Raw genomic sequence first — 25,903 nt, forward strand, 5'->3', positions numbered from 1 at the left:
ACCCTAATGGTGTGAATCATGGAAAACCTTTAATAGATGTTTGGTCTGTGGAGCAATTAGATTACGAGAACACTCAGTCCTCTTTTATTGTCATTTAGAAATGCATACATGCACTAGGAAATGATACAATGTTTCTCCAGAGTGATATCACAGAAAACAAGACAAACCAAAAACTAACACTGACAGAACCACAATTATAACATACAGTTACAGCAGTGCAAAGCAATACCATAATTTGATGAAGAACAAACCATGGGCACGGTAAATAAAGTCTCAAAAATCCCCGAGTCGATTGACTCCCAGGTCCCCGATAGCAGGCGGCAAAAGGGAGAAACTCCCTGCCATAAACCTCCAGGCACTGTCAACTTGCCGATGCCTTGGAAGCAGCCGACCACAGCCGACACTGAGTCCATCCGTCCAAAAGCTTGGAGCTTCCGATACAGCCTCCGGAGCGCCATCCTCTGCCGAGCGCCTTCGACCTCGCCCCGGCCGCTGAAACACGGAAAGCCGAGGATTTCAGGGCCTTCTGCTCCGGAGATTCCGGTTACCACACAGCAGCAGCGGCAGTAATTGAGGGCCTTGTGAGAATACCATCAATAGGCAGCATCCATCCTTAATGACTGACACCACCCAGGCCATCAGGCCATTCCCTTTTCTCATTACTACCATAAAGAAGGAGGTGCAAGAGCCTGAAGACACACAGTCAATGTTTTAGGAACAGTTTCTCCACCCCCCCCCCCCACCGTGCCGTCAAATTTTTGAATGGTCCATAAACCCACTACCTCACCACTTTGCTCTCTCTTCACACTATTTATCTATCCGAATGTTTATTTATTTCAAGATTCAGTATTCAATATCATTTCCAGTACACAAGTGTAAAGGAGAACAAAATAATTGTTACTCAGGGACTGATGCAGCACAAAAAACCCCCCACTAAGATAAAGAACACATTGATAAAACAACACAATAAATATAAATACATACAGTGCTTCTGTTGTATACATAGATTGATTATCTGTACATAAAGTAATGCGAGGCACAGCAGTATCTGTACACAAGGTGACTCTGACAGGAAATGATCGAGTGGTGGTGGTGCTGGGTTAATGGGTGGAGCTGTTCTTCAGCCTTACTGCTCGGAGAAAGTAACTGTTTTTGAGTCTGGTGGTCCTGACATGGATTCCATGTGGCCCTTGTCCCGGATGGGAGTGGGTCAAACAGTCCTTGAGCAGGGTGGGTGGGATCCTTCATGATATTACTGGACCCTTCCCGGCATCTTTCTGTGTATTTGTTTTTGATGGTGGATAGGCCATTACCAGTAATACTTTGGGCAGTTTTGACGACCCATTGTAGAGCACTCCTGTCCGGTCCGGTGCACTTTCTGTACCGTGCAGTGCTGTACTCAGCTGCGCACCCGTAGGAAGTTGCGAGTATGGATGTGCGTGGCCCAGCTCTCTTCAGCCTCCTCAGAAAGCAGAGCTTTTCTGATTGTAGGACGTGTTCTGTGACCATGAGAGGTTGTGCGAGATGTGCGCTCCCACGGGTTTGTAACTGCTCGCTGTGCCGCCAAGGTAAAGAGGAGTGTGAGTGGTGCTTGCGCCCCTGAAGTTGACGACCATCCCCTTTATCTTGTTGATGTTGAAGAAGAGGTTATTTGCCTGGCATCAGGCCACGAGCTCTTCCACATCCTCTTTGTAGGTAGTCTCATCATTCTCACTGTAACTTGTGTTTTTTTTGTTTTGCATTGTACTGCTGCAAACTGACATATGTCATTGATAATAATCCTGATTCTGACCTAATTAATGTAGGGTTTTTGTTTTATTTCCCTCTTTCCTCTCCTCCCCTCCATTCCCTACCCAACTGTTTCTCCTTGGCTTCCCACTCTCACGTCTCAGATAAACCAGAAGCTGAAGGATGTTTCTGAACACTTACATCAGCTGAGGCAGCAGCCTGGTGTGGACAATCCAACCAACCAAGGGGTAGGTGGTCACGTAAGAAATGGCTGATTTATGACACCAGACGTTTTTGGACTTTCAAACTTAGAGTTATAAACCAGGGGTTCCTAACCTTTGTTATGTCATGGACTCTTACCATTAACTGAGGGGTCCATGGACCCCAGATTGGGAATCCCTGCTTAGAACCATTGGAGATGTTTTTCAGGATACTCTCTGCCTTGGTTTAATCCCTCCTCCTAATTCCTGCTTTGTCTCCTCTATCCCAAGGATTTTTTGACATAGTGACTCTTCTTATTTGGTGCCGAGTGGGAAAAGAGTCCACATTTCAATGGAGGGTGACCCAGGTCACCATAGCGAGGTGGTCTAATTGAGGCTTGAACTTGCCTCTACAAAGGAGAAAGTGAAGGCTTTGGAGAAAAGGGGATGAGGGTAAATGAAGAATTGCCGTTTTCATTCCAAAGCTTTAAAGAGGTTTTGGGGTCAAGACCATAGGATGAAGATTTCAGATGTTTGCAGACTGTACTATACTTGACACATAGCAGGGTAATGAACATTGCAACAGTATTCCAATCGTGACCTCACCATCATCTTGTACAACTGCGACATAACATCCCAACCTCTATACTCGGTGCCCTGAATAATGAAAGCCAGCATGCCAAAAGTCTTCTATGTAAATGTAGGAATGACTGGAACTTGAGGGAAAAGAAAACAACATGATAGCAGTAGTGGGAAGAGATTCTGTTTCTGTGTTTGAAGTTGACACTGTTCCAACAAAGTGTTTCTTCTGTAACAAGACTAGGAGGTGTTTCCATAAGAAAAGAAAAGGGATTTTTTAAAAATCTGCTCTGGACCCATTGGTTCTATCAGGCTGGCAAAAGTTACCCTGCATTTATAAGATTAAAAAAAGCATAGATAGAATAGATGTCTGGCATCTTTTACCCCGATGTTGAAATTTCCAATACTAGAGGGCATGCATTTAAGATGAGGGGGTAATTTCAAAGGACATGTGCAGGGCAAGTTCTTTTTTTCCCCAGAGTGATGGATGCCTGGAATGCACTGTCAAGGGTGATGGTAGAGGTAAGTATGATAGAGGCAATTAAGAGGCTCTTAGAAAGGTGCAACAATGTGCAGATAAGGGAGGGATATGGACATTGTGTAGGAAGACAGGTCTAGTTTAGTGAGACATATACGTTCTAGTTAGTTCAACGCAACGTTGTGTGTTAAAGGGTTCCTGTGCTGTACTTTTCTATGCTCTATTTCACTTGCCGCATACAATGTCTGGGCTATTCAGGGTGATTTACATGCATTACTTGTATAGCAAGGGAATAGTCAGAACTTTGTATTTTCCATCATCCTGTTCAGCAGCAAGTTACTGAGGAAGGAGAAACTGTGAACTTTCTTATCCCAGTCTGAAAAGTAGAAGTAGACTGCATGGTGAATTTAGGCAGCACGAGTTGTTCCCCAAGTAGGAATGGGAACAGAGTTGGTGGAGATTCTGATGAGCTCTCTGCTCCTTGTCCCTTTGTGTTATGGGGATTCAACCTCAACAATTCCTCCATCTTCCACATAGCCAGCTTTTTTACACTTGTGCAGAGTGAAGTTCACTACAACTGGTGTGAGTCTTGTGTTTCTTTTGCCAAGTCTCTTGCTGTGTCCATTCATTGAAGTGTAGCTGTCTGACTCAGTTTGACAGCAGAGGTGCCTTGACTCATGGCTTATTTGGATCAGGGGCTTGGAAGTGATGTTCTGCTGAGCACCATCAAGTTCCCTTTTGACCAGCCTTGTAGTCAATACTGGTTTTGCGCACGATGCGTGTGAGTGACTTGGTGAGAACGTTGTGCTCGGTTGACTTGGATATTAATGTTTCACCACAGATTTTATCTTTAAAAGAGAAAGAAAGCCCTAGGCTTAGTGAACTTATTTCAATGAAATACTTTACTCACAGAAAGTTGAGCATGAGATTTAGGAAAATGAGAAAAAGTAGCATGAGTCACCAATTTGCCCCTGAGTCTGTTCTGTCATTCAACAAGATTGCGCTGTTCACCTTGATCTTCGAGTCCCTTAACATGCATTTATTTTCCATCTTGGCTCAATTATAATCCATGACTCTGGCCTCACAGAATTCTATCAATTCACAATCCTCGGAAGAAATTCCTCCTCGTCTCCATTTTAAACGGATGGATTCATTGTTCTATATTTTCCCCATAAGGGATGCCTGTTCTGAACAGCAGCCTTTTCAAGTCCCATCACAATCTTGCAAGTTGTAATACAATCATGACTTATTCTTCAAAACTCCAGTGAGTGCAGAGCCAACCTGCTCAACCCTTGAGATTACCCATTTATCCCAAGACTCAACCTCGTGAATCTCCTTCAGTGTAACCAGTTTCAAAGCTTAATGTTGTACTCCCAGGTGTGATCTCATCAGCACCTAATACAGCTGCAGCAAGACTTCCTGACTTTTTATTATGCATTTTGTATGTTATTTTTTTAAAAATGTGGCTGAATGCAAAAGGCTTTCTGAAACATAAAAAATTAAATTTTCTTTTAATATTGCCTTGTTGTTCAAGACATTTTGTCATTTTCTAATTTAATTCCCCTGAACGATAACTGTTCTCCCATTTGGCTTGTGATGTCCTTAGTATTTCATCTAATGTTTACACTTACAACTTTGTAACTTTGGGAGGATTTGACGAGCTCGTTTTCTCTCAGCGGTGAGCAGTGAGATGACATGAGACATAATTTAATTTAGACAACATTTGCTAGTCAGATTCAGATTCATATTTACTTCTCACATGTGCATCGAAGTATACAGTGAAATGTGTCATTTGTGTTAACGACCAACGCATCCAAGGATGTGCTGGGGGCAGCCCACGAGTATCACAACACATTCCAGTGCCAATATAGCATGCCCACAATACTTGGCAGAATGACACCGGCAAGGGAGGAAACTACGGTGGCAAGCCCTGCGACGTGGAGTGATTCTGCGCATTCACCCCTGGAAGGAAGCCTTTTGCAGTTGTCATCACCTGGTTCATGGGCTGTTTGGAGGTGTCCTAGTGAAAAGTCACCGTTGTCTTGTAGTCCCTTACCTGTGGCGGTTCAACATGAACCTTGACCTCAGTCTGGAAAAGAGGCCACAAATTTCCTCCAGCAAAGTTACGCTCCAGCCTTTTTCCAGTTAACTTTCCCAATTTAAGAACGTAGTACATACACTGAGTGGCCACTTTATTAGGCATGGGAGTGGAACCAGTGTGGTCTTCTGCTGTAGCCCATCCACTGAAGGTTCGACATGTTGTGCATTCAGTGATGCTCTTCTGCACACCACTGTTGTAACGCGTGGTTATTTGAGTTACTGTCGCCTGTCTGTCAGCTTGAACCAGTCTGGCCATTCTCCTCTTTTCTCTCATTAACACCCACCGAACTGCCATTCATTGGATTTTTTTTTGTTTTTCTCACCACTCTCTGTAAACTCTAGTGGCTGCTGTGTGTGAAAATCCTGGGAGATCAGCAATTTCTGAGATACTCAAACCAGCCCATTTGGCACAGACAATCATTCTACGGTGAAAGTCACTTAAAATCACATTTATACCCCATTCTGATGTTTGATCTGAACAACAACTGGGTCCTCTTGACCGTGTCTACATGCTTTTATGCATCGAGTTACTGCCACGTGATTGGTGTACCTAATAAAGTGGCCACTGAGTGTAGAACATAGAACATTACAACACAGTACAGGCCCTTCAGCCCATCATGCTGCACTGACCTTTCAAGATCATTCTAGCCCTTTCCTCCTACATGGCCTTTCATTTTCCATCATTCATGTGTCTATCTCAGAGTTTCTTAAATGCCCCTAATGTATCTGTCTCTACCACCACTATGTGTAAGTAAAACCACATCTCCTTCTGATATCCTCCCAATACATTCCTCTAATCACCTCAAAATTATGCCCCTTTGTATTAGCCTGGGAAAAATCTCTAGAAATCCACTGTCTGTTATCATCTTGTACATGATAACTTACTGATAACTTCCAGACCTTGCAAACCAAACCACCCCCACCAATCTCCCCGGAGCCCAAATATCTGCCACTGGTCCGTCTTCATTTGTTGAGCCAATGAGACAGAGCCGTTTTTTTGGTTTTCTTTGTAGTCTTTGTTGCAAGATTGTGAGATGGAATGGCATTGCCCAGTGGAATATGAGATCTGAGGATCTAAATATGCTGAATATCTATATTTCTTTGCACTGGAAGTTGCCCACCTCTCAGGTGTCAGGCATTGATCGTTCAATGTGTAATGATGTCCTTAATTAAGGACCATATCCAATGGGTCTTCTAGTAACTGACAACGTCTAGTTTGGAACTCCAGGAGAGGGGAAGTGAGGGGTAAGAAAATTCTCTTCCTCTTAGACACACCTCTTTATTCTGCTTCCCACTTCCTTGTGGCATGAAGTTCTGATTTCTAATCTCTCCCAAGCTAAAGATGTTTCTCTTGAAATCCCAATTTGATTCAGCAATACTTAGAACTTGGCTTATATTTGTCACATAAGTAGAAACTTTTCTTTCATCTCTTGGGTGCCTCCCTTCTAGCAGATCATCCCCTTGCCTTTTTGTTACTCATACAACCGCTCAATGTCATCCTTGCCTGTCTGTCATGTACTTCAACAAAAACCTCTGCACTCCTTTCCATAACATTGGGATTGGAGTTATGTGCCTTTCTCCAAAAACAAGATCGAATCATAGAACATAAAACATTACAGTACAGTACAGGCCCTTTGGCCCATGATATTTTTAACCTACTCTATGACCAATTTACCGTTCCCTCCTACAAATCATGCTCAGATACTAGTGTGAAATAACTTTGCTTTTGATTTCTGAAATGCCCTAGTTGTTTACCAGCTCTTTTTTTTGGCATTCACTTGTTGACTGTCTAGGCATTAGCATTGGCAAGCCAGTCATTCGCTGTTTGTTCCTAATTATCCCCAGAGATACTTTCTGGGCCATGCTGGGGAGTTGATAGGTTGAGAAGTTGGTTTCTTTCTATCAAGTGCATTCCTGGCAAAGATGGGCAGTAACAACAGTCTGCTAGATTCATGGTTACTAAGACCAACGTTTTTCAAAAATTCTGCATCTTATCACTTCAAATTAATTCCCTCTTTGTTATGAAGGGATTCAAGCTCAGAGCTCCATGCCAGTAATCTTGTAATCTCTGGGGAGGTCAAAGTCCAGTGTTTGTGGGCCAGAGTTTGTTGGCTGGAGCCTGAGGCCTGTCCTGGGGTTAAAGCACTGTGTATGTGCCATACTCCCATGGCTGTGCCTGGGTGGGAGGGAGGAATGGGGCTTGTTTTTGTTGTTGGTTGTGTTCTGTTTTGTTCTGCCGAGCATTGTGGGCTTGCTAATGTGGCACCGGACTGTGTGCAGACACCTACAGCCCCCAGCACATCCTCGGGTAATGCAAAGGACACATTTCATTGTATGTTTTGATGTACGTATGATAAATAAACTTGAACCTTGAATCTTGAATTCTTTACCAGTAACATTACTAGCAATGCTCACTTTGTTCATCACTAACTTTAACTTCTTGAGCTGTAAAATTAGTTGATTTTACGCGAGTTATGTGGCATAGAGGAATGGGATTCATGTGCATTGAAATCTGAACCTTCTGTGTTTTAAAGCTCCGGATCTTTCAGAATATTTAATGTGTATTTATTATTTCCTGTAGTAATACCTGCTTGACATCTAATGCACTTTTAATGTTAAGGAACTCATTTGCTTCTCCTTTTTCTCCCTCCCTCCTTCCCACCCTCCTTTGATTCTCTCTGCCCTTCCCATTACACACTGTCCACAACAGTGTCCCACCAAGTGGTATTGGAAGCTAGTTCCTGTAAGTCCACCTCTCAACTTTTTCTGCATCTTAACTCCTGAACCACCCACCCCACCGCATCCTAATTCTTGTCCCTTTTTATAAGTTTTTTTTAAAGGAAGGAGCCAACTTTGAATTTTGTCGAGATGATGTAAAGTTGCTAAATGTCTATATGTGTCGATCTTTATCCTTTTTTTTATTTAATGGCCCTTTGGGGGATGGGAAGACTGCATGTTGAGACTCTTGAACGCAAAGGAACTAGGGATTGTTTGTACCAGTTTTAAAAATAAATGAGAACTTAAATTTTGTATAGAGTGGGATTTGGTCAATTTTGCTTGATGCAAGTTACTTTTGAAGGATGGTTGACTTGCGTGGGACATGTCTACATTGATAAGATTAAAACACAGAGATTCTACAGATGCTTAAAATTCCCGAGTAACACACACAAAATGCTGGAGGAACACAGGAACTCAGCAAGTCTGGCAGTATCTGTAGAAAGAAATAAACAGTTGACATTTTGGGCCGAGACCCTTTGTCAGGACTTTGGGGGATGGGGGAAGGGGCTAGAAACCATAATAAGAAGGAGTATAAGCTGACAGGTGAGAGGGTGAAGCCAGATGAGTTGGGGGGGGGTAAGGTAGGTGGGTAGAGGAGGGAGAAAAGAATTAAGAATCTGGGAGGTGATAGGTGGAAAAGATAAAGGGCTGAAGAAGAAGGAATCTGATAGCAGGAGAGTGGACTATGGGAGAAAAGGGAGGAGGAAGGCACTAAAGGGAAGTGGTAGGCACATGAGGAATTTATTATTTCCCTTGGGCCATTTAGAAGGGGGCTGAGATTTAAGTGAACTGATAGGAGGGAAGTGACAAAGATATTGCATTCTGAGTACTGGGGTTATGGAGGCTGTTGCTCTGAAGGATGGTGGAGGCAGAAACATTGCCCGTATATAAGGCCATAAGACATAGGAGGAGGATTAGGCCACTTGGCCCATCAGGTCTGCTCCTTCATTCCGTCATGGCTGATTTATTATCCCCCTCAGGCCCATTCTTCCGCATTCTCCCTGTAACCTTTGACACCTTTGCTAATTAAGTAACTTTTCAACCTCCACTTTAAAATATACCCAATATAAAGGGTATTTGGGTGAACTCTTGACGAAGCTATTTCTTCCGGGGTGTGGACTGAGGTCAGGGAGGAGGGAATAACCTGCTTCATTTTTTTTCCATTGGCCCAGACATGATGGATTTTGTCTCCTATGATTCCATCACTAAGGAAAGTAGAGGAATGGGTTAATTTTGGTTCATGTGTGTTGAACTCTAAATCAAATTTCTATGATTCCATCATTCTATGAGACAAAAATCTCCTGTTAAATCTTCATGAGGTTTGTGGTAGAGAGTTAATGGGGAAAAATATGTTGGAATGTTCTTTCCTTCCCTCCAAATGTACTCCCCCCCCCAAAAAAAAATGCAGCCAACCATTAAGTGGATGTGTTGATCAAATTTTGCTCAGCCAGAAAGGAACCACCTTGAAGTGACCCAGAATACCTTCAGTGGGTGGAAGTCACGCTGAGACAAGCAAGATGTGTGTATGTAATGGAGCTTGTAAAGTGGTTCCACTTGTTCAGCCTAGCAGGAAGGCTTGGTTTGTGCTTCAACCCCTGGGTCGGATAGCTGTTCCTCTCTGTGGAGCTGGTTCTTCAGCTTACAGTTCACTTGAAGTGCCTTCAGTACATTGGCAGAGGAAACCTAAAACAACAAAAAAAAAGGAAATGAGGTCATCTCTTGCCTCAAGGTTTAACTTGGTGAAGCCAACAAACCAAAACTTAATGTTGCCAATTATCTCAGTCACTAGACCAATAATATCACGATGCAAACCTGTAGAGAAGGGAAGCAGGACACAAGACATAGGAACGGTGTAATGGGCATTTGGTGACGATGATTAGATCACCCCTCAGTCTCCTGTGCTCCCATGCATAAAGTCCTTCCCTGCTGAACATAACTCAGCCCTTTGGGTCCCAGAAATGTCCTCTGAACTGTTTCCAGCTTCATGGTGTTTTTCCGATAGCATTCTGACCAAACCTGAGTGCAGCACTCCAAATCAATCTCACCTACATCTTGTATGTAGTGTTAGGGGATCCTAAACAGGTGCAATATGGAAAGGAAGCCCCTTGGCCTACTGAGCTCACATCAGCTATCAAGCTCCCTTTTAACACTAATGACAGAGTGGAGGGTGAGAGACTCACTGAGACTACTTTTGGGAGCTTGCTTTCAGGGTTTAAGTTACACAGAAAATGTACTCGTGCAGAGGCCTCAGGTTTTTATGTTAAACAGGAATATGTAAATGTGAACGCGTATTGGGTGTATTATCGGAGACCTATGCCATGAAATTTGTTGTGTGGCAGCAGCATAGTGCAAAGCCAAAAAGTTCAAAGTAAGTGTATTATCAAAGTACACGTATATCACCATTCACAACCCTGAGGTTCATTTTCTTGTGGGCATACTCAATAAATCCATAACAGAATGAGTGAAAGACTGCACCAATTTGGTGCAACACAAATAAATACTGAAAAAGAGGACTACTGAGGTAGTGTTCATGAAATCTGATTGTGGAGAAGAGTCTGTTTCTAAATTAAGTGGGACTTAAGTGGAGCAGCCCAGGGTGGATGGACACTTAGGAAGTATAATAATAAAATTTTATTGTTTCTCTGCATCAAACTTTATTGCTTTTGCCTCCTACTTAAAGTAACAGGATAGCATCCCAGAGCAAGAACAAGAAACTTGAACTGCACTGTAATTTTGCGTACCTATTACTGCAGCATAAAATTACACCTGTCACATTTGTGTCATCCAATCGGACAGCCAATTTAAAACTGGTCATCTATTTATGGGCGTTGAGCGGAGTTGGCAATCCCAGAATCCTTTGCTTCAAGAGTGAATGTTAACGATACTTTATTTCCTTGTTAGGATTTGAATATATTTTAAAGTTGTTTGGCGTGTCTCTTAGACCATTCCATTGGGCGTGCCTTGATCTGAACCTGTCAAAATGAATTTATCATCAAAGTACATATACATCACCATGAGATTCATTTTCTTGCAGGCATTTACAGGAAAATAAAGAAATACAATAGAATTTATGAAGAATTATGCACAAAGGCAGGCTAACAACCAATGTGCAAAAGAAGACACATTATGCAAATAATAAAAATAAATATATAATACTAAGACATGAGTTGAAGTCTTGAGCTTAGAGTCAAAGGAAGACAAATCATGCAAACAATAATACTAAAGAAGTAAATAAATAATACTGAGAATGTGAGCTTTAGAGTCCTGAAAGTCAGTTCAGTGTTGAAGTGAGAAGCTATCCATGATATTTCAGGAGCCTGATGGTTGTTGGGTGATAACTGCTCCTGAACCTGGTGGTGTGCGGCCTAAGGCCTTGATGCTTCCTGCCTAATGGCAGTAGCTTGGCCTGGATAATAGGACTCCTTGACGATGGATGTTGCTTTCTTCTTGCAGCACGTTTTATAAACTTTTGATTTGCTTGTACCTTGTCTGGAAAGGGCTTAGGGATTCAGGAGCTTTTATCCCAGTGAGCAGAGTGGGAAGACCAAGCTGGGGACTGAATTCAATAGAAGAACATTCTCTTCTGGCCACTGCACTGTTTGTAATTGCAAAAGGAGATTAAAACCTGTCCAAATAAACAAAGAAATCTTGTCATGCAGTATTTGCTGGTTTGAGTTGTCTCATTGTTGGGGGGTGGGGGGAGGAATTATCGATGTTTCAGGACTCAGATGTCCAATGTGCACACAGGCCCGATTCCCATTCAAGATGCAAATGTGTTCTGTTTGTAAAACATGGCAGGGCATTGAAATAGTCAGCTGAGCTGGAGATGAGGACAGTGGTAGAACATCTATGTTTAGGAATCTTAAGCTCACCGCATCAGGTAAAATACCTGATGAGCACAATGTCCACACTGTCATTTTAGAATACAAAAAAAAGTTTCCAACTGAATCATGAAAGATGTCAAGTGACCTGCGATGGAAATCTGGAGATTAGAAATGGAAAATGCTGGAAATACTTATGAGGCCATGAATCCAACTAAACCTTTGTCAGGAGGGTGCGATGTGTGAATCAAATCTGAGGCCTATGGTCAACCATCTCATGTTCTCAAAGCCACATGTTTCTCAGGGTCATCCCTATCAGCACTGGAGCTGGGGTAAGTGAAAGACAGCAGAGGGAGTATTTAAAATAAAATTCTAATGGCAACAAATAACAGCTTCAATATAAAAATCAAAGTACATGCATAGTATGTCACCATATTCAACCTATAGACTCATTTTCTTGCAGGCATTTGCAGAAAAATAAAGAAATATGATATAATTTGTGAAAAACTATACATAACAGCAGATTGATAAACAACCAGCATGTAAAAAAAAAGTGCAAATAAAATAAATAGTACTGAGAACTTGAGTTGTAGAGTCCTTGAAAGTGAGTCTGTAGGTTGTTGAATCAGTTCAGTGTCGAGGTGAGTGAAGTTACTTAGGCCAGTTCAAAAGCCTGATGGTGGTAGGGTAATAACTGTTCACGAAAAAGATAAAAACAAAGGGAGATTAATATAATTAATATCAGACTTTAATGTCCAGCTGACCTCCCAATTCCTCAACACCCCCGTCTTATTGAAGACTTGCCTACAATCCCACAAGCTTAGTCATACTTCAGGGGAGGAAAGCTACTTAATGAGCATGTTATTCCTCCGTAAGTCCAGAGACTGTGATGCCAGGTGACTTGGGCAGAGTCTGATTGGTTTCTACTGTTGCCCTGACGGCAGGAGCAGATGGCAGCCGCTGATCTCCGCACCCCTGGGTCAAGGAGCTCTGACTCGGTCTGGCTTGCTCTTCTTCCATTGTACATGATGATGGATGCTTGGGAGCACAAGGGCAGGATCAGGAACATCTGAAACCCCCAGTCAAACACGTTCCCCAGCTGCAGAATTAGAAGATTTTGAAAGATTCCGGAAAGCTACCGATGTGCGAAATCATATGAGAGAGAAAGATGGGTGGTATTTTTGTTGGGTGCATTGCTATGATAAAGAAAATGGCCGCACTTGTCCTCTTCTGAGTAGGGTCAACCCATAGGGGTAATGAATTGGATGTTGCTGGGTGCAATTTGAGAAGAGGTTGGTGAGAGCCCTGGATGTCAACACAACTAATGGACTGCACTAAGAGACACCAGTCTGTTCCTCACTTGTCTCGCCCTGTTTAGCCAAGCACAGACTGCATGCTGGTCACCTGACAGATCTCGGTTCTTTTCTCTTGTGGCTGAGTCTAGTAAAATGCATTTATGCTTCTTTTTTTGCCATTTGCATTCAGCATGCCATCGCTTTTTGTTTGAAGGAGTCTGAGAAAAAGCCTCCTATGGTAACGTATCTCATTAGTTCAATCGATCTGTCTTTAATTTTCTTTCTTTGTGTTGAGGTGGGTGGTTGCAGGGAGGGTGTTGATGCAGGATGGGTGTCAATGAGACTGCATTATTCCTCAAACAACTGGCCCAAGTTGGCTCAACGTCAATCCAAAGAGCCCACCTTCCATGCTTAGAAACACAAGGCAAGTTGGTGAGAAATTTTACTACTGGGAAATAACTGGCCAATGACCCAGAAACATCACTGCCGAGCTTTCTGTTTCTGGAAGTACTTATCTGCAACCGGTCTTTGTGACTTTTTTGGAGAGAGAATCATAATCAGAAATGGGTTTATTATCACTTACATACATGTTGTGACATATTTTGTTTTGTGGCAGCAGTAGAGATCAATAGATAAAATATGCTATAACATAGTAAGATATATATGTATATCTTATTTAAAATATATAAATATTCATATATTTATATATAATTGTATATAAAGTATTCATAAACTTTCCTCCATGCACCTTAAAAGGATGCCCTTTGGTATTAGCCATTTCCACCCTGGGGAAAAATGTGCTAGCTATCCACTCCACATATGCCGGGGCTCGGTGGTAACATAGCAGTTAGTGCAACGCAATTACAGCTTGTGACATTGGAATTTGGAGTTCAATTCCAGCGTCCTCTGTAAGAAGTTTGTATGTTCTTCCCGTGAGGTTTTCCTCCGGGTGTTCCCATCCACGGTCCAAAGGCCTACCAGTTGGTAGGTTAATTGGACATTGTAAATGTTTCTGTGATTAGGTTGGGGTTAAAAATAGGTGGGTTGCTGGGCGGTCTTGCGCGTTGGGCCAGAAGGGTCTGTCCCACCCTGTGTCCTTATCCTCCTCAATCAACTAACCTCTCATCCTTTTTCACTCCCATGAAAAAATCTCTAGGTGACTCCTGGTTGGGCAAGGGAAGCCCAGACGTTCGGGTGGATGGTATCAGGAAGTCTGACAGAGCTCATTGTCTGATTTATAGCCCGGGTTCATGCACCATAACTGTTTTGTGTTGAGACTGCAGATCACCTCCTGATGGCAATGAAACCTCAGCCCCTCGAGGCTGTGTTGGAAATACATTTACGGGGCTTAGTTCTTGAACTAAATGTAAAATCATACAAATTTGGGAAAAAGCCTGAAGGAATACTTGGCTTGGTGGTGTAATGGGATAATACAATGCAAACGTTTCCTCTCCAGGGCCGGACTAATGCTTTAAAGCTCCCCTTATCTTCCTTGTACTTCGTGTGAAAACAAAATTGTGCCAACTGCAAATTCGTGAGTAGGCAGTAGAACAGTACAGCACAGTACAGGCCCTTTGGCCCACAATGTTGAGTCGGCCTTTAATCTTCTGTAAGATCAATCTAACCCTTTCCTTCCTCATAGCCCTCCATTTTTCTGTCCTCCTGTGTCTATCCTAAATGCTCCTATTATGCCTGCCTCTTCTACCATCCCTGGCAGTGTGTTCCATTCACCCACCACTCTCTGTCTTAAAAAATAACTTACTCTGACATTTCCCCCCCCCCAGTACTTTCCTTCAATCACCTCAAAACGTTGCCACTGTGTGTTAACTATTTCCACCCTGGGAAAAGGGCACTGACTGTCCACTTGCTTTATGCCTCTTATTTTAGACACCTCTCAAACACCTCTCATCCTCCTTGTCTACAAAGAGAAAAAACCCTAGTTTGCTCAACCTAGCCTCTTTAAGACATGTTCTCTAATCCAGGCAGCATCTGGTAAATCTCTTCTGCACCATCTCTTAAAGCTTCCAAATCCTCCTATAATGAGTCAAGCAATAAAATGTGGCAATAAAAATTTTCTCGAAGCTAATGTAAGTTAAGACTTTGCATGTAGCCTCTTACTGGAGTGCACAATGACAGTACAATCGCATCTGCGGTCAGCAGGTTGGTTTATTATTGTCACTTGTACCGAGATACAGTTTTGCATGCCATCCAGACAGACGATCTCAAAACTTGAGTACATTGAGAGTGTACAAAGGTAAAACAACTGTAGAATGTGTAGATAGAGTTACAGACGAAATGCAGTGCAGACAGACAAGCGTCTTGATCAAATAATAGATCGTGATGTCAAGAGTTCATCTTCAATGTACAAGAGGTCCGTTCAAGGTTGGGGTTAAGGCAGCCATTGGAAGCTGAGTGAAGGTTATCTGTTGAATGCGTTGTGGTGTAAAGCCTCGTTCCATCTACTTGAATGCATAATCCTCCCAAATGAAGTCCTCATGGAGTGTTTGCAGGAAGTGTTGTCTTTCAGATTAATTAATTTATCACATGTACGTCAAAACATGCAGTGAAATGCATCATTTGTTTTAACAACCAACACAACCGAAGGATGTGTTGGGGGCAGCCCACAAGTGTCACCACACATTCCAGAGCCAACACAGCATTGCCCACAATGTTCAGCAGAGCAATACTAGCAGCAACTATATTAAAAACCATTTCCCACTCACCAGCTCACACACAGACAGGCCTCTCACTCCCTCCAATCAATAGTTCTTTGCTTGGAGCCCATCAGCTTAGATAGGAACTGCTTAGATAGATTTTGCACCTACAGACAAGCCTGACCACCTCCTAACAGAAGCCGGCTTTGAAGCAGCCAAAAAGACTGCTGTTGAAACACTGAGTGAAATGCTGCAGAATTGTAAAAATATATGTCTTCGTTTAATATTGGTCTCTTTAACTTAAATTAGTGAACAATTGTTCATTCTTTCAAGGTAACCTTGAGACACTAAGTGTTACACTGCACCATTCAACTCCCACCACCCCTTGCCAATGACTCTCCCTCAGCCAAAGTCGCCTCGAGCAGATTAATTTACTCTTTGCCCACTTGTGGGATATTGCTCTGTGCAAGTTTTTACTGCAGCTTTGCTATTACCATAGCAACAACATTTCAAAGCTGCCTTATTGGCAGAAAAGTGTTTTGGAATGTGTAGAAGTCATACAAGTATGAATTGAGTGTACAAGTTTGTGTACACAACATGCCCAGTGAAGTTCCAGCAGGTGTAACAGACAAAACTGCTGAGGGGGCATTGCGGGAGGCTCCATTTTCCCTTCTTTCCCAGGCCATTGATGTAAATTAAGACCTTGCACGAGACTCTGTAATTTTACAGGGGTTGCACGGTGACACTATGACTGAAACTCAACGCCTCTGCAGTCAGTGTGGTTGTAGGGGTACTCTGGTGGTTATGGAGTTTCTCGGTGAATTCAATTCTCTCAAGTCGTCACTGTGGTGGATAACATCAGTCATTTAAGTGAACACGCAGAATGAAATGCATCAGGGAAAATGGTACCTGCAACACAAGAGGCAACTGACCAGGCATTCTTCCAAACCAAACCAAAATCAGGTTTATTATCACTGACATAGACTATGTCATGAAGTTTGTTGCTTTGTGGCAGCAGATCAGTGCAATACATAAAATACGCTATAAGTTGTAATAAAAATGCATATAAAAATAAGTACTGCAAAAGAGGGCAAATATGGTGAGGTAGTGTTCCTGGGTTCATGGACCGTTCACTGATTTGATGACAGAAGGAAAGAAGCTGTTCCTAAAACATTGAGCGTGTGTCTTTGGGCTCTAGTAGCTCCACTCTGATGTTCGCGATGAGAAGAGGGCATGTCCTGGGTGCCCAGTTTATCCTCTTACAATGTCTGTTAGAACATTTGTAAAGGAGTGCCTTTCAACTGTATTTTATGAAGGAATAATGCAGTCCTGTGTGGAATGGGGTTTTACTTTTTCACATCACATATAAATCCGTTTTTGATTTTGTTTCTGTGCTCCATGCTGTACCTTTTAGGCTTGCAGTGTGACCATGAGTGTCCTTTTCCATCTCAATGCATGCACCGTTCAATTCATCACATCAGGATTTAGCATGGGAGTTCCTTTTGGTCGTTTCCACTGGAATGCTGTAACTACTGTCTTGCGGTGTTATTGACCCACTCTGTTGTTCCTCCTTTTAAGTAGAAACAATGAGCATTGTATTGAATTAATGTTTTAAGTTGTTGAACTGTGCAAGGTTTGAAACAGCCAACCCACTGGTATTGAATTTTGCAGAGAGGTGTTTGCCTCCCCTGTTCCGAGCCATTTATACAGGAGGCTCATTTGGACTCCAATATTCATTTCTTTCTAATCTGTGCAAGTGCTCAGTTTGAATAGAGAGCTAATTCTCATCCCCAAAACCTCTGTTTTTAATTGGCTACAAGCAACTTTCGTAGTCCTATCTCTGTCATGTTCATTACAATTTGCTCGAATTGAGACTGGTGTTAACTTTAACCACGTTTAGTCTGTGAGAGCTTAATGGGAATTTAAATTGGTTTATGATTGTGACGTACTGAGGTGCAGGGGAAGACTGTCTGGTATGCAAATTATTTGATTACAACAGTGCATTGAGGTGGTGCAAGGGTAAAGGAATCACAGAATGCAGAATAAAGTGTTACAGTCAGAGCAGCATACAATTTAGTGTTTTCCAAAGTCAGGAAATAGCCATAAAACTTGTTGATTAGAGTGTTAAAAGAACAAAAAATGAACAAGAGAGCTGAGAGAACATTGATAAGACAGAGAAAAAACAGTTATGGTTGTCTCATACTCGGACTAGAGATAACAAAATTCCAGTGATAACAATTAATCCTTAAAATATCCTGATTCACGTGATGTGGCAACTGCTACTGAAAATGAAAGTCTCTAGAAAAATACAGAAGCAAGTGTATAAAATACTGGAATATCCGCTGAGCAATTACATGTATATAGGTGATTATATAAAAATACAAGCAAACATAGGAAAGTTAAACTACAAGTAAAATATCAATTTTACACACCAATCCAACATTAGTAAGTGGATTTCTGCCCAGTATTTCCAGCATTTTCTGTTTTCTTAGATGGACACATTTCTGTGGAACCGTGGGCAATCTTTCTGAGCAAATGTGACCAACAAAAGTTTAACCCATTTCTGTTTTCTCTCAATTAAAAGTCCACTACTACCCTCTCACGCACATCTATGGGAATATCCAATAGCTAATAATTAATAATTAAATTTGATATATTCGTTATTCTGAAGGCAAATAGAATTAAGTCTAAAAAGATGGTCCGTACAGTTTTCAAATTGAGAAACCCTATCAATCCCATAAGGCATTGGAGCAGAATTAGGCTATTCGGCCCATCGAGTCTTCTCTACCATTCCATCATGGCTGATGATTATCCCTCTCAACTCTATTCTCCTGCCTCCTCCCCAAGACCTTTGACACCTTTACTAATCAAGAACCAATCAACAAAGGCTGACAAAAAACCAATGTGCAAAATAAGGGAAACTGTGCAAGTACAAAAATAAACAAATAATAATAATAAATAAATAGGCCAGGACAGGCAGCTGTGGAAAGGTTCAGAACTGCCTGTACTATCACCTTTTCTGTTTTAAGTATCGATTTCCTTTTTTATTCTTCTGAGGCCTGCCCTTCGTCTTTATTTGTAATTGATATACTGACTCGACCAAATGGGTCAAAATATTTGTCTGAACAAAAAAAAAAGCCATAGCAATGCAAATCAAAGCATGCTGAAACAAATTACAGACATTCAAAGACAGAACAGATTCTGCCGGTGCTGGAAATCTTGAGCGACACACACACACACACACACACACACACACACACACACACACAATGGTGGAGGAACTCAGCTGGTCAGACATTATCTATGGAGTGGACTAAATGGTCGGTGTTTTTTTCTGAGACCCTTCTTCAGGACTCTCGGCCCAAAACATCCTGTTTATTTCCCTCAATAGATGCTGTCTGATCTACTTCACCATTTTATGTGTGTTCCTTGGAACAAATTATGATTGGTTTATTTCTTTAAATAGCCTGTTGGTAAGATCAGGCCTTCAAAGGTAGGTAACAACTGTTTTCTGAATGCACTTGTAGAAGAGACATTTATTGATTCCACTTTATCGAGCCCTAGCTTGTAGGCAGAACTATGATTCTGCAAACAATTCATAGTACAGCGAGCAAAGTCAATTTTCTCTGTTGATTGTCTTAAAAGAGCAAACAGAACATGCCCCACTGAAAATGGGTGAATTGGTCCAAGAGAATGCAGTGTGTGGCAGATAATGGTGATTCTGTGCGTAAAGTAAATATGCTTCAGTTTAGTCATTGAAGGTTGATTTACCTAGGCATCTCCTGGATGGTTGTTATGATGTAACGACATGAAACTGAGAACAAATCCCTCACCTTCTCGAACCAGAGCAAGACCAGAGGCTAAACACTCTGTTATCCTTGAGTTGGCTCTTTGAAAGGACACAGTTACTTTCTCTGGCAACTTGTTCCATATACAGCACCTTCTGCGTGAAGAAGTTGCCCCTTGGGTTCCTTTTAAAATTTCCCCCTCTCACCTTAAACCTCTGCCCTCTAATTTTTGATTTATTTTCTCTGGAGTTGGGGGTGGCGGGTGAAGACTGTCCCCCATTCCTGCTCCTTCCCTTGAGTATTAGTGAGATTTTTGGAACTTGTAATGTGAGTGGGCGCTTGAACTATTTTTCTGTGAAGTTAAGATAGTTGCTCACTAATCACTAAGACTTTTCTGGAAAAGCTGTAGGATTTTTTTTTTAAAAGTTTGGCTTTGGCATCTGAAGTACAAGATCTTTTATTTATTTATCTAACTATATTTATTTATTTAGTGATTCAGCTTGATAACAGGCCCTTCTAGCCCAATGAGCCCACGCCATCCAGTTACACTCTCTTTGGCCTTAACGTTCACTGTGAAAATCCTACCCCAGTTTGGCTTCCCAAAATTGAACTCATCCTACTCATCTGGACTGACAGCCATTTGCCACTTTTTGGCTCACTTGTCTGAGCAGGAACCCACTGGCTACACGCATTGAAAGTTCTGTTCTTGCCATTGCGCTCTTGCGCTATGTCGAAGGTATCCCACGGTTACCTACCTGTGTCTCACCTCCACTCTATAGACCTGCACAGTCAGAGAAGGACTGTCTCCTACCTCCTGTACATTGGGCTGCAAGCTCCAACTCTCCCTTGTGCATGTTGCTAGCCATCTCAGCATTTACTGCTTGGATTTTGAGGTCTGCTGAGGTAGGAAATTAAAACCCAGCCACCATTGCTCTGACTCTGACCCAATAACTGCTACATCCGTATCTGACATGGGTCCTCCTGCTCTAAGTTACGAGATTCAAGTTTGTTTATCACATGTACATCAAAACATACGGTGAAATGCATTGCTTGTGTTGACAACCAACCCACCCAAGGGTGTGCCAGGGGCAGCCCGCAAGTGTTGCCATGCATTTCTGGCGCCAATATCGCATGCCCTCAGTGACTCACTCACTCGCTCACTCTCTTAGCCCCAGCATTAGCCTCTGGCATCAGGCCTGAAGACATTAGGTTTCAACATCACCGGTGCACTCGTAATGATTTGCCGAATGGGCTTCAGCTAGCTGACTTCTGGTTTACCCCTCGACATTGATCCCAGGACACACTGATCACCAAACACTAGGCCTTGACAACTCCAGACTTGCCACTGATTGGACCCTGAACATTAGGCCTAATTCGCAAACCCAGAATCAAAACTTACTCCTTTGTGTATTCTTTTGAATAATCTTTTGGAGAGTGAAAATGGTGTGGTGGCATAGCATTTAGAGTAACGCTGTTATGATGCCAGTGATCGAGGTTCAATTCCTGCTGCTGTGTGTACGTTCTCCCCGTGCGTGTTTAGGCTTCCTCTGGGTGTTCGGTTTTCCTCTCGTATTCCAAGCACGTATGGTTTACTAGGTTAATTGGTCACGTGGTGTAATTGGGAGGTTCAGCTCATTGGGTCTGAAGGGCCTGTTACCATGGTGTATCTCTAAATAAAAATGAAATCACTGTCCATTACTTTCCGTTCACAGTTTTCCCCTCAGAATGCAGTGGTAAAAAACCACTTTATGTTCATGGATTCCCTGTGGTGTTGGTAATTCCAGAACATTGCTCTTTCATGGGGATTTTCAGGGTTTAACTTTAGACCCAGATTGTCTAATACCTTTGCAAATGCTTTATAGAGTTGCCCTTAAAGCAGATTGTACGCTGCAGAGGATCACACTGTGATTCACAGTATGATTACTCACTTCATAATCGCATTCATCATCCTTGAGTCTCAGCTGAGCACCCCCTCCACCCAGTCACTTCTTTCTTTTAATCGTGAATATTTAAAATAAGTTTGTTTTCCAGCCTTCCAGTAACTTTTCCCTCGATTTCTCACCTTTTTCTTGGCCAACCAGCCAGCTGGAAGCCAAACCTGTAATTTGAGAGAAATTTGCCTCCTGTTTTCCTGTGTATACGTCACATGACCTGCTGAAGGAAAGGAGCTCGCTATGTGCCTTAAGGCCACTCCACCCTGAACTTTGACCTTTCAGAGGTTGCTTGTGTGTGGTTGTGCAAGTGGACAAATTCTATGTCAGTGATCAAAGTTATGAATTAAAATGTGGATAGACTGCTTTTCTTTAAAGTAAAGGACTAAGGGCCCTTGAAACCACTAAACCCACTCAGTCAATATTGTGCAGTATTAGAATTTTATTAGGTAGACATTAGATTAAAAGAACTACTTTTTAAAGATGGGATTCCTTTTGCTAACAAAGTTCTAATGTATTGTACTTTTATGCAAGAGTGTCCCTGAAAGTATTTCAAAATAAATTTATTAGCAAAGTACTATATGTCACCATATGCTACCCTGAGATATGATTATTGAAGGCAAATAAATATAATAGAAATTATGAAAAACTATAAATAACAAAGACTCACAAACAACTAACATGAAAAATCATGCAAATTATATTTTAAAAAGGTAAATAAATAATAATGAGTTGTAAAGTCCTTGAAAGTGAGTCTATAGGTTGTGGAATCAGTTCAGCATTGGGATGAGTGAAGTTTTCAATGTCAGTTCAGGAGCCTGATGGTTGTAGGGTAATAGCTGCTTCTGAACCTGGTGGTGTGGGACCCAGGGTTCCAGTCCTTTTGGTCTGCTATTTATTTGGATGCATTTATTTATTAAAATAAGTATTATGTCTCAGAGCATCTGAAGCCTGCTAGTTAATAATGTTTCTGCACCTTCACTTGCATAGCAGATTCTTTCTACAACAAAGGACGCCAAGGTGGTGTAGCGGTTAGCGGGATGCTATTACAGCTCAGGGTGTTGGAGTTCAGGTTTCAATCCCATTGCCCTCTGAAAAGAGTTTGTACGTTTTCCCCATAGGATGCGTAGGTTTTCTCCAGGTGCTTTGGTTTTCTCCCACAGCCCAAAGGCGTAGCAGTTAGTAAGTTAACTTGTCATTGTGAGTTGTCCTGTGTATAGGGTTGACTAGGAGGTTGCTGGGTGGGGCAGCTCGAAGGACCTATTCCCCGCGGTATCGCTAAGTAAATAAATAAAGTATCTCGCCAGTGCTGCATATGCGTGAAGTTGTTCATTTTAGCTTTGGCATAGCTGTGACGCTGACACAAGTAAGAAGTTAGTTATGAGGTTCACTGGTCCTCCTCAATGCGTAGACCGGCTCCCAATAGAATTCACAGTAAATTTGTCGAGGTCTGTACTTCTCACCATACACAAACTTGAGCTTCGTTTACTTGCAGGCAGTCACAGTAGAAAAACAGTGGAATCAGTGGAGAACTACACACAACCAGATTGACAAGCAACCCATGTGCAAAAGAAGACAAACTGTGGGAATACAAAGAAAATAGATAAATAGATAATACTGAGACATGAGTTGTAGAGTCCTTTTTAAAGTGAGTCCATAGGTTGTGGAATCAGTTCAGTGTTGAGGTGAGTGAAGTTATCCAAGCTGGTTCAAGAGCCTGATGGTGAAGGGTAATAACTGTTCCTGAACCTGGTGCTGTGGGACTTTAAGGCTTCTGTACCTCCTTGATAGCAGCATTAAGAAGGGAGCATGGCCCTCTTGACTAAACTGGGAGAGGTTAAAGGAAGTTGTTGTTAATAAATTAAGACAGTTTTCATGATGGGCCCACTTATTACAGGCACATTATTCTACAGAATTAACGATGGAGGACTTGGGCCCTTTAGCTTGTCAATGCACCACGCTCCACCCGGTCACTTCTTACTTTTAATAGTGGTAATTTGAAAAAAAATTGTTTCCAGCTTCCCTATAATTTTTCTCTCATTTTCTCACCTTGTTCTTGGCCAACCAGTCCACTGTACTGGATGCCAAAGCTGTAATTTGAGAAAATTTTCCCATGCATATGTCGCCAGACATGCTGAAGGAAAGGTCTGAGTTTTGTCCATTTGGGCTGCTTATTCCGGAAAGTAAAACATACTAGTGGCTATTTCAATCCTTGTTATTGGCAGCAGTTTCCCCTCTTGAACCCCACCGCTATACCCGCCTCGCTCGGTCTGTTTCCAAACCTGAGATTGTGTTTCCCCTCTGACCAGATTCGTTACAGGAAGGACAAAGTTTTGAGCAAACAGACTCCCTGCTTTCCCTCAGTAACACAGCTGAAGGACCTTGCCAATGGATGTGCAATGGCAGCCCTCATACACCATTACTGTCCCGATGTGCTGCGTTTGCAAGGTGAGTGAGCATTGTGGGTTAATGGGAACGGGTACAAGCAAAATGAGGTGAACGTGGGCACGGTGCGTGGGTGGGCATTCCTCCTAAATGGATTGTATTTATAAATCAGTCACTTAGATGTTGTGAAATTTCCTGTTGCAACGGTACACTGCAAGCACATAGAATTGCTCTAAGTTACAAAAGCAACGGAATAACCAGGTAGCGTTCATGGATCATTCAGAAATCGACGGCAGAGGAGAAGAAACTGTTCCTAAAATGTTGACTGTGTTTCTTTAGGCTTCTTCCTGTACCTCCTCCCCCAACAGTAGGAATGAGCTATGGGCATGTCCCGATGTTGGGGGTCCTTGGATGTTCTTGATGCTGTGGAGGGCTGTATCTGTAATGGGGCTGCCTGAGCCTGAAACCTTCTGTAGCTGCTTCCGATCCTGTGCACTGGAGCCTCCATACCTCCGTGTCAGAATGCTCTTCACGGACAGCACAGTGCTGGTCCTTCGACCCCCGGTGTCGTTCAGCATCAACCCCAGCACTTGCCAATTATGGGAATTTGAATTCCAGATCTCCAACTCTGGATTCGCATAGACCTCCGACCCTGGAACTCGCTGGGGCCCCCTAATTTGTCCAGAAAGCACCCTGACTTTTTTTTTCATTTCCCACCTCACCTCTGAAGTTCTTGGACAATTCTCTCTTGAATCCTAAAGCAGGACTTTTCCAAGTTCACTCTGTATTTCATTAAGCCTTTAGCGTTCTGTTGTCCTGTGTAAAACAAGAATATTGCAACAAACACTCTCTGTCGGAACTTGGGACAATCCACCAGCGTGGGATTAAACTGTAGCATTAAAGGCGGCAGATTTGATGGGATTCTCAGCAGTAGGAAAGGGATTTCATAGGAATCTGGAAATGCACCTATGCAGAAAAACAATAACAAAGCTGATCTCTTGTAAATCCAAAGTGAAAGTCAAAGTAAATTTATTATCAAAGTACTTGCATCTCACCGTATACTACCTTGAGATTTATTTTCTTGCAGGCATTTACAGGGAAATAAGGAAATGCAGAAGAATTTATGAAAAACTATATGTAAACAAAGACTGATCAAAAACCAGTGTTGTGATGTACATATTCTTGGAGAATAAATGATACCTTGACTTTTACCTTGATTCTAACCAACATCAAGGTAAAGATTAAAAGGGATAAAGATGAAAGGTTTCCTTTATTTGTTCACATGCCCATCGAAACATACAGTGGAATGCATTGTTTTGTGTAAATGACCAGCTCGGTTTGAGATGTGCAGGGGGCAGCCTACAAGGGTCACCAAGCTCCCAGTGCCAAGATAGCACGCCCACAACTCACTGACCCTAACCCGTCCGTCTTTGGAAAGTGGGAGGAACGCGGAGCGCCTGCACGATAGTGTGGCAGTCAGCACAGTCACTTTACAGTGGCAGCAATCACCGTTGGAGTATTGATTCCCACCGCTGTCTGTAAAGCACTGGTGCGGCTGTAAGGAGTTGTATGTTCCCCCAGTGACTGCGTGGGATTCCTCCCATCGCTCTGGTTTCCTCCCACGTTCCAAAGATATACAGATTAGTGAATTGTGGGCGTGCTATGCCGATGCTGGAATTGTGGTAACACTTGGGGGCTGACCCGTAGCAACACGATGGAAAATGGTGGATTTCACTGTATGTTTCAATGTACATATGACAAATAAAGCTCACCTTTAAATCTTAGGTTGCCTCAGATTTACTGCTTGCATGCTAGTGTTTGTAATGATTATTTTTTAAATGTTTCTGCACCTTCCCTTTATCATTCTACCTTTGCAGACATTTGCCTGAAGGAAACCATGTCCGTAGCCGACAGCCTTTACAATCTCCAGCTGATTGTCGACTTCACGCAGGAGTACCTGGGCAGTTGCTTTCACCTGGGTCTGGAGGACCTGCTCTACACCCCGCCACTGTTGAAGGTAATGGCTTGATCTGCAGGAGGCTATGTCAGTCAGTGGTAACCTGGGGCACTAGACAGTGGAGAGGTCAATGGGTGACATCAACGAGGACTAGGCACTAGCTGGCTCATCCCAGGCTTACAGGCGTCTCCTGCTTTGCTGTCCTTCCA

The 25,903-nt window shown here is 42.5% G+C and overlaps 1 protein-coding gene across 3 annotated transcripts in view; it reads left to right on the forward strand.

Moving 5' to 3' along the window:
• camsap3 (calmodulin regulated spectrin-associated protein family, member 3) overlaps positions 1-25,903 on the forward strand; it is a 245,721-nt gene that overhangs the window by 174,218 nt on the left and 45,600 nt on the right. Inside the window, exons 4-8 of one of the 3 annotated variants that reach the window (XM_063035960.1) lie at positions 1,893-1,976; positions 7,796-7,828; positions 13,170-13,217; positions 23,662-23,800; positions 25,615-25,754. In XM_063035960.1, the coding sequence (XP_062892030.1) occupies positions 1,893-1,976; positions 7,796-7,828; positions 13,170-13,217; positions 23,662-23,800; positions 25,615-25,754 (444 nt within the window). The remainder of the gene's footprint in view (positions 1-1,892; positions 1,977-7,795; positions 7,829-13,169; positions 13,218-23,661; positions 23,801-25,614; positions 25,755-25,903) is intronic. The other 2 variants (XM_063035961.1, XM_063035963.1) reach the window with 2 other exon arrangements.

Source organism: Mobula hypostoma, chromosome 29 (genome assembly GCF_963921235.1).
Source record: "Mobula hypostoma chromosome 29, sMobHyp1.1, whole genome shotgun sequence".
NCBI classification, from domain to species: Eukaryota; Metazoa; Chordata; class Chondrichthyes; order Myliobatiformes; family Myliobatidae; genus Mobula; species Mobula hypostoma.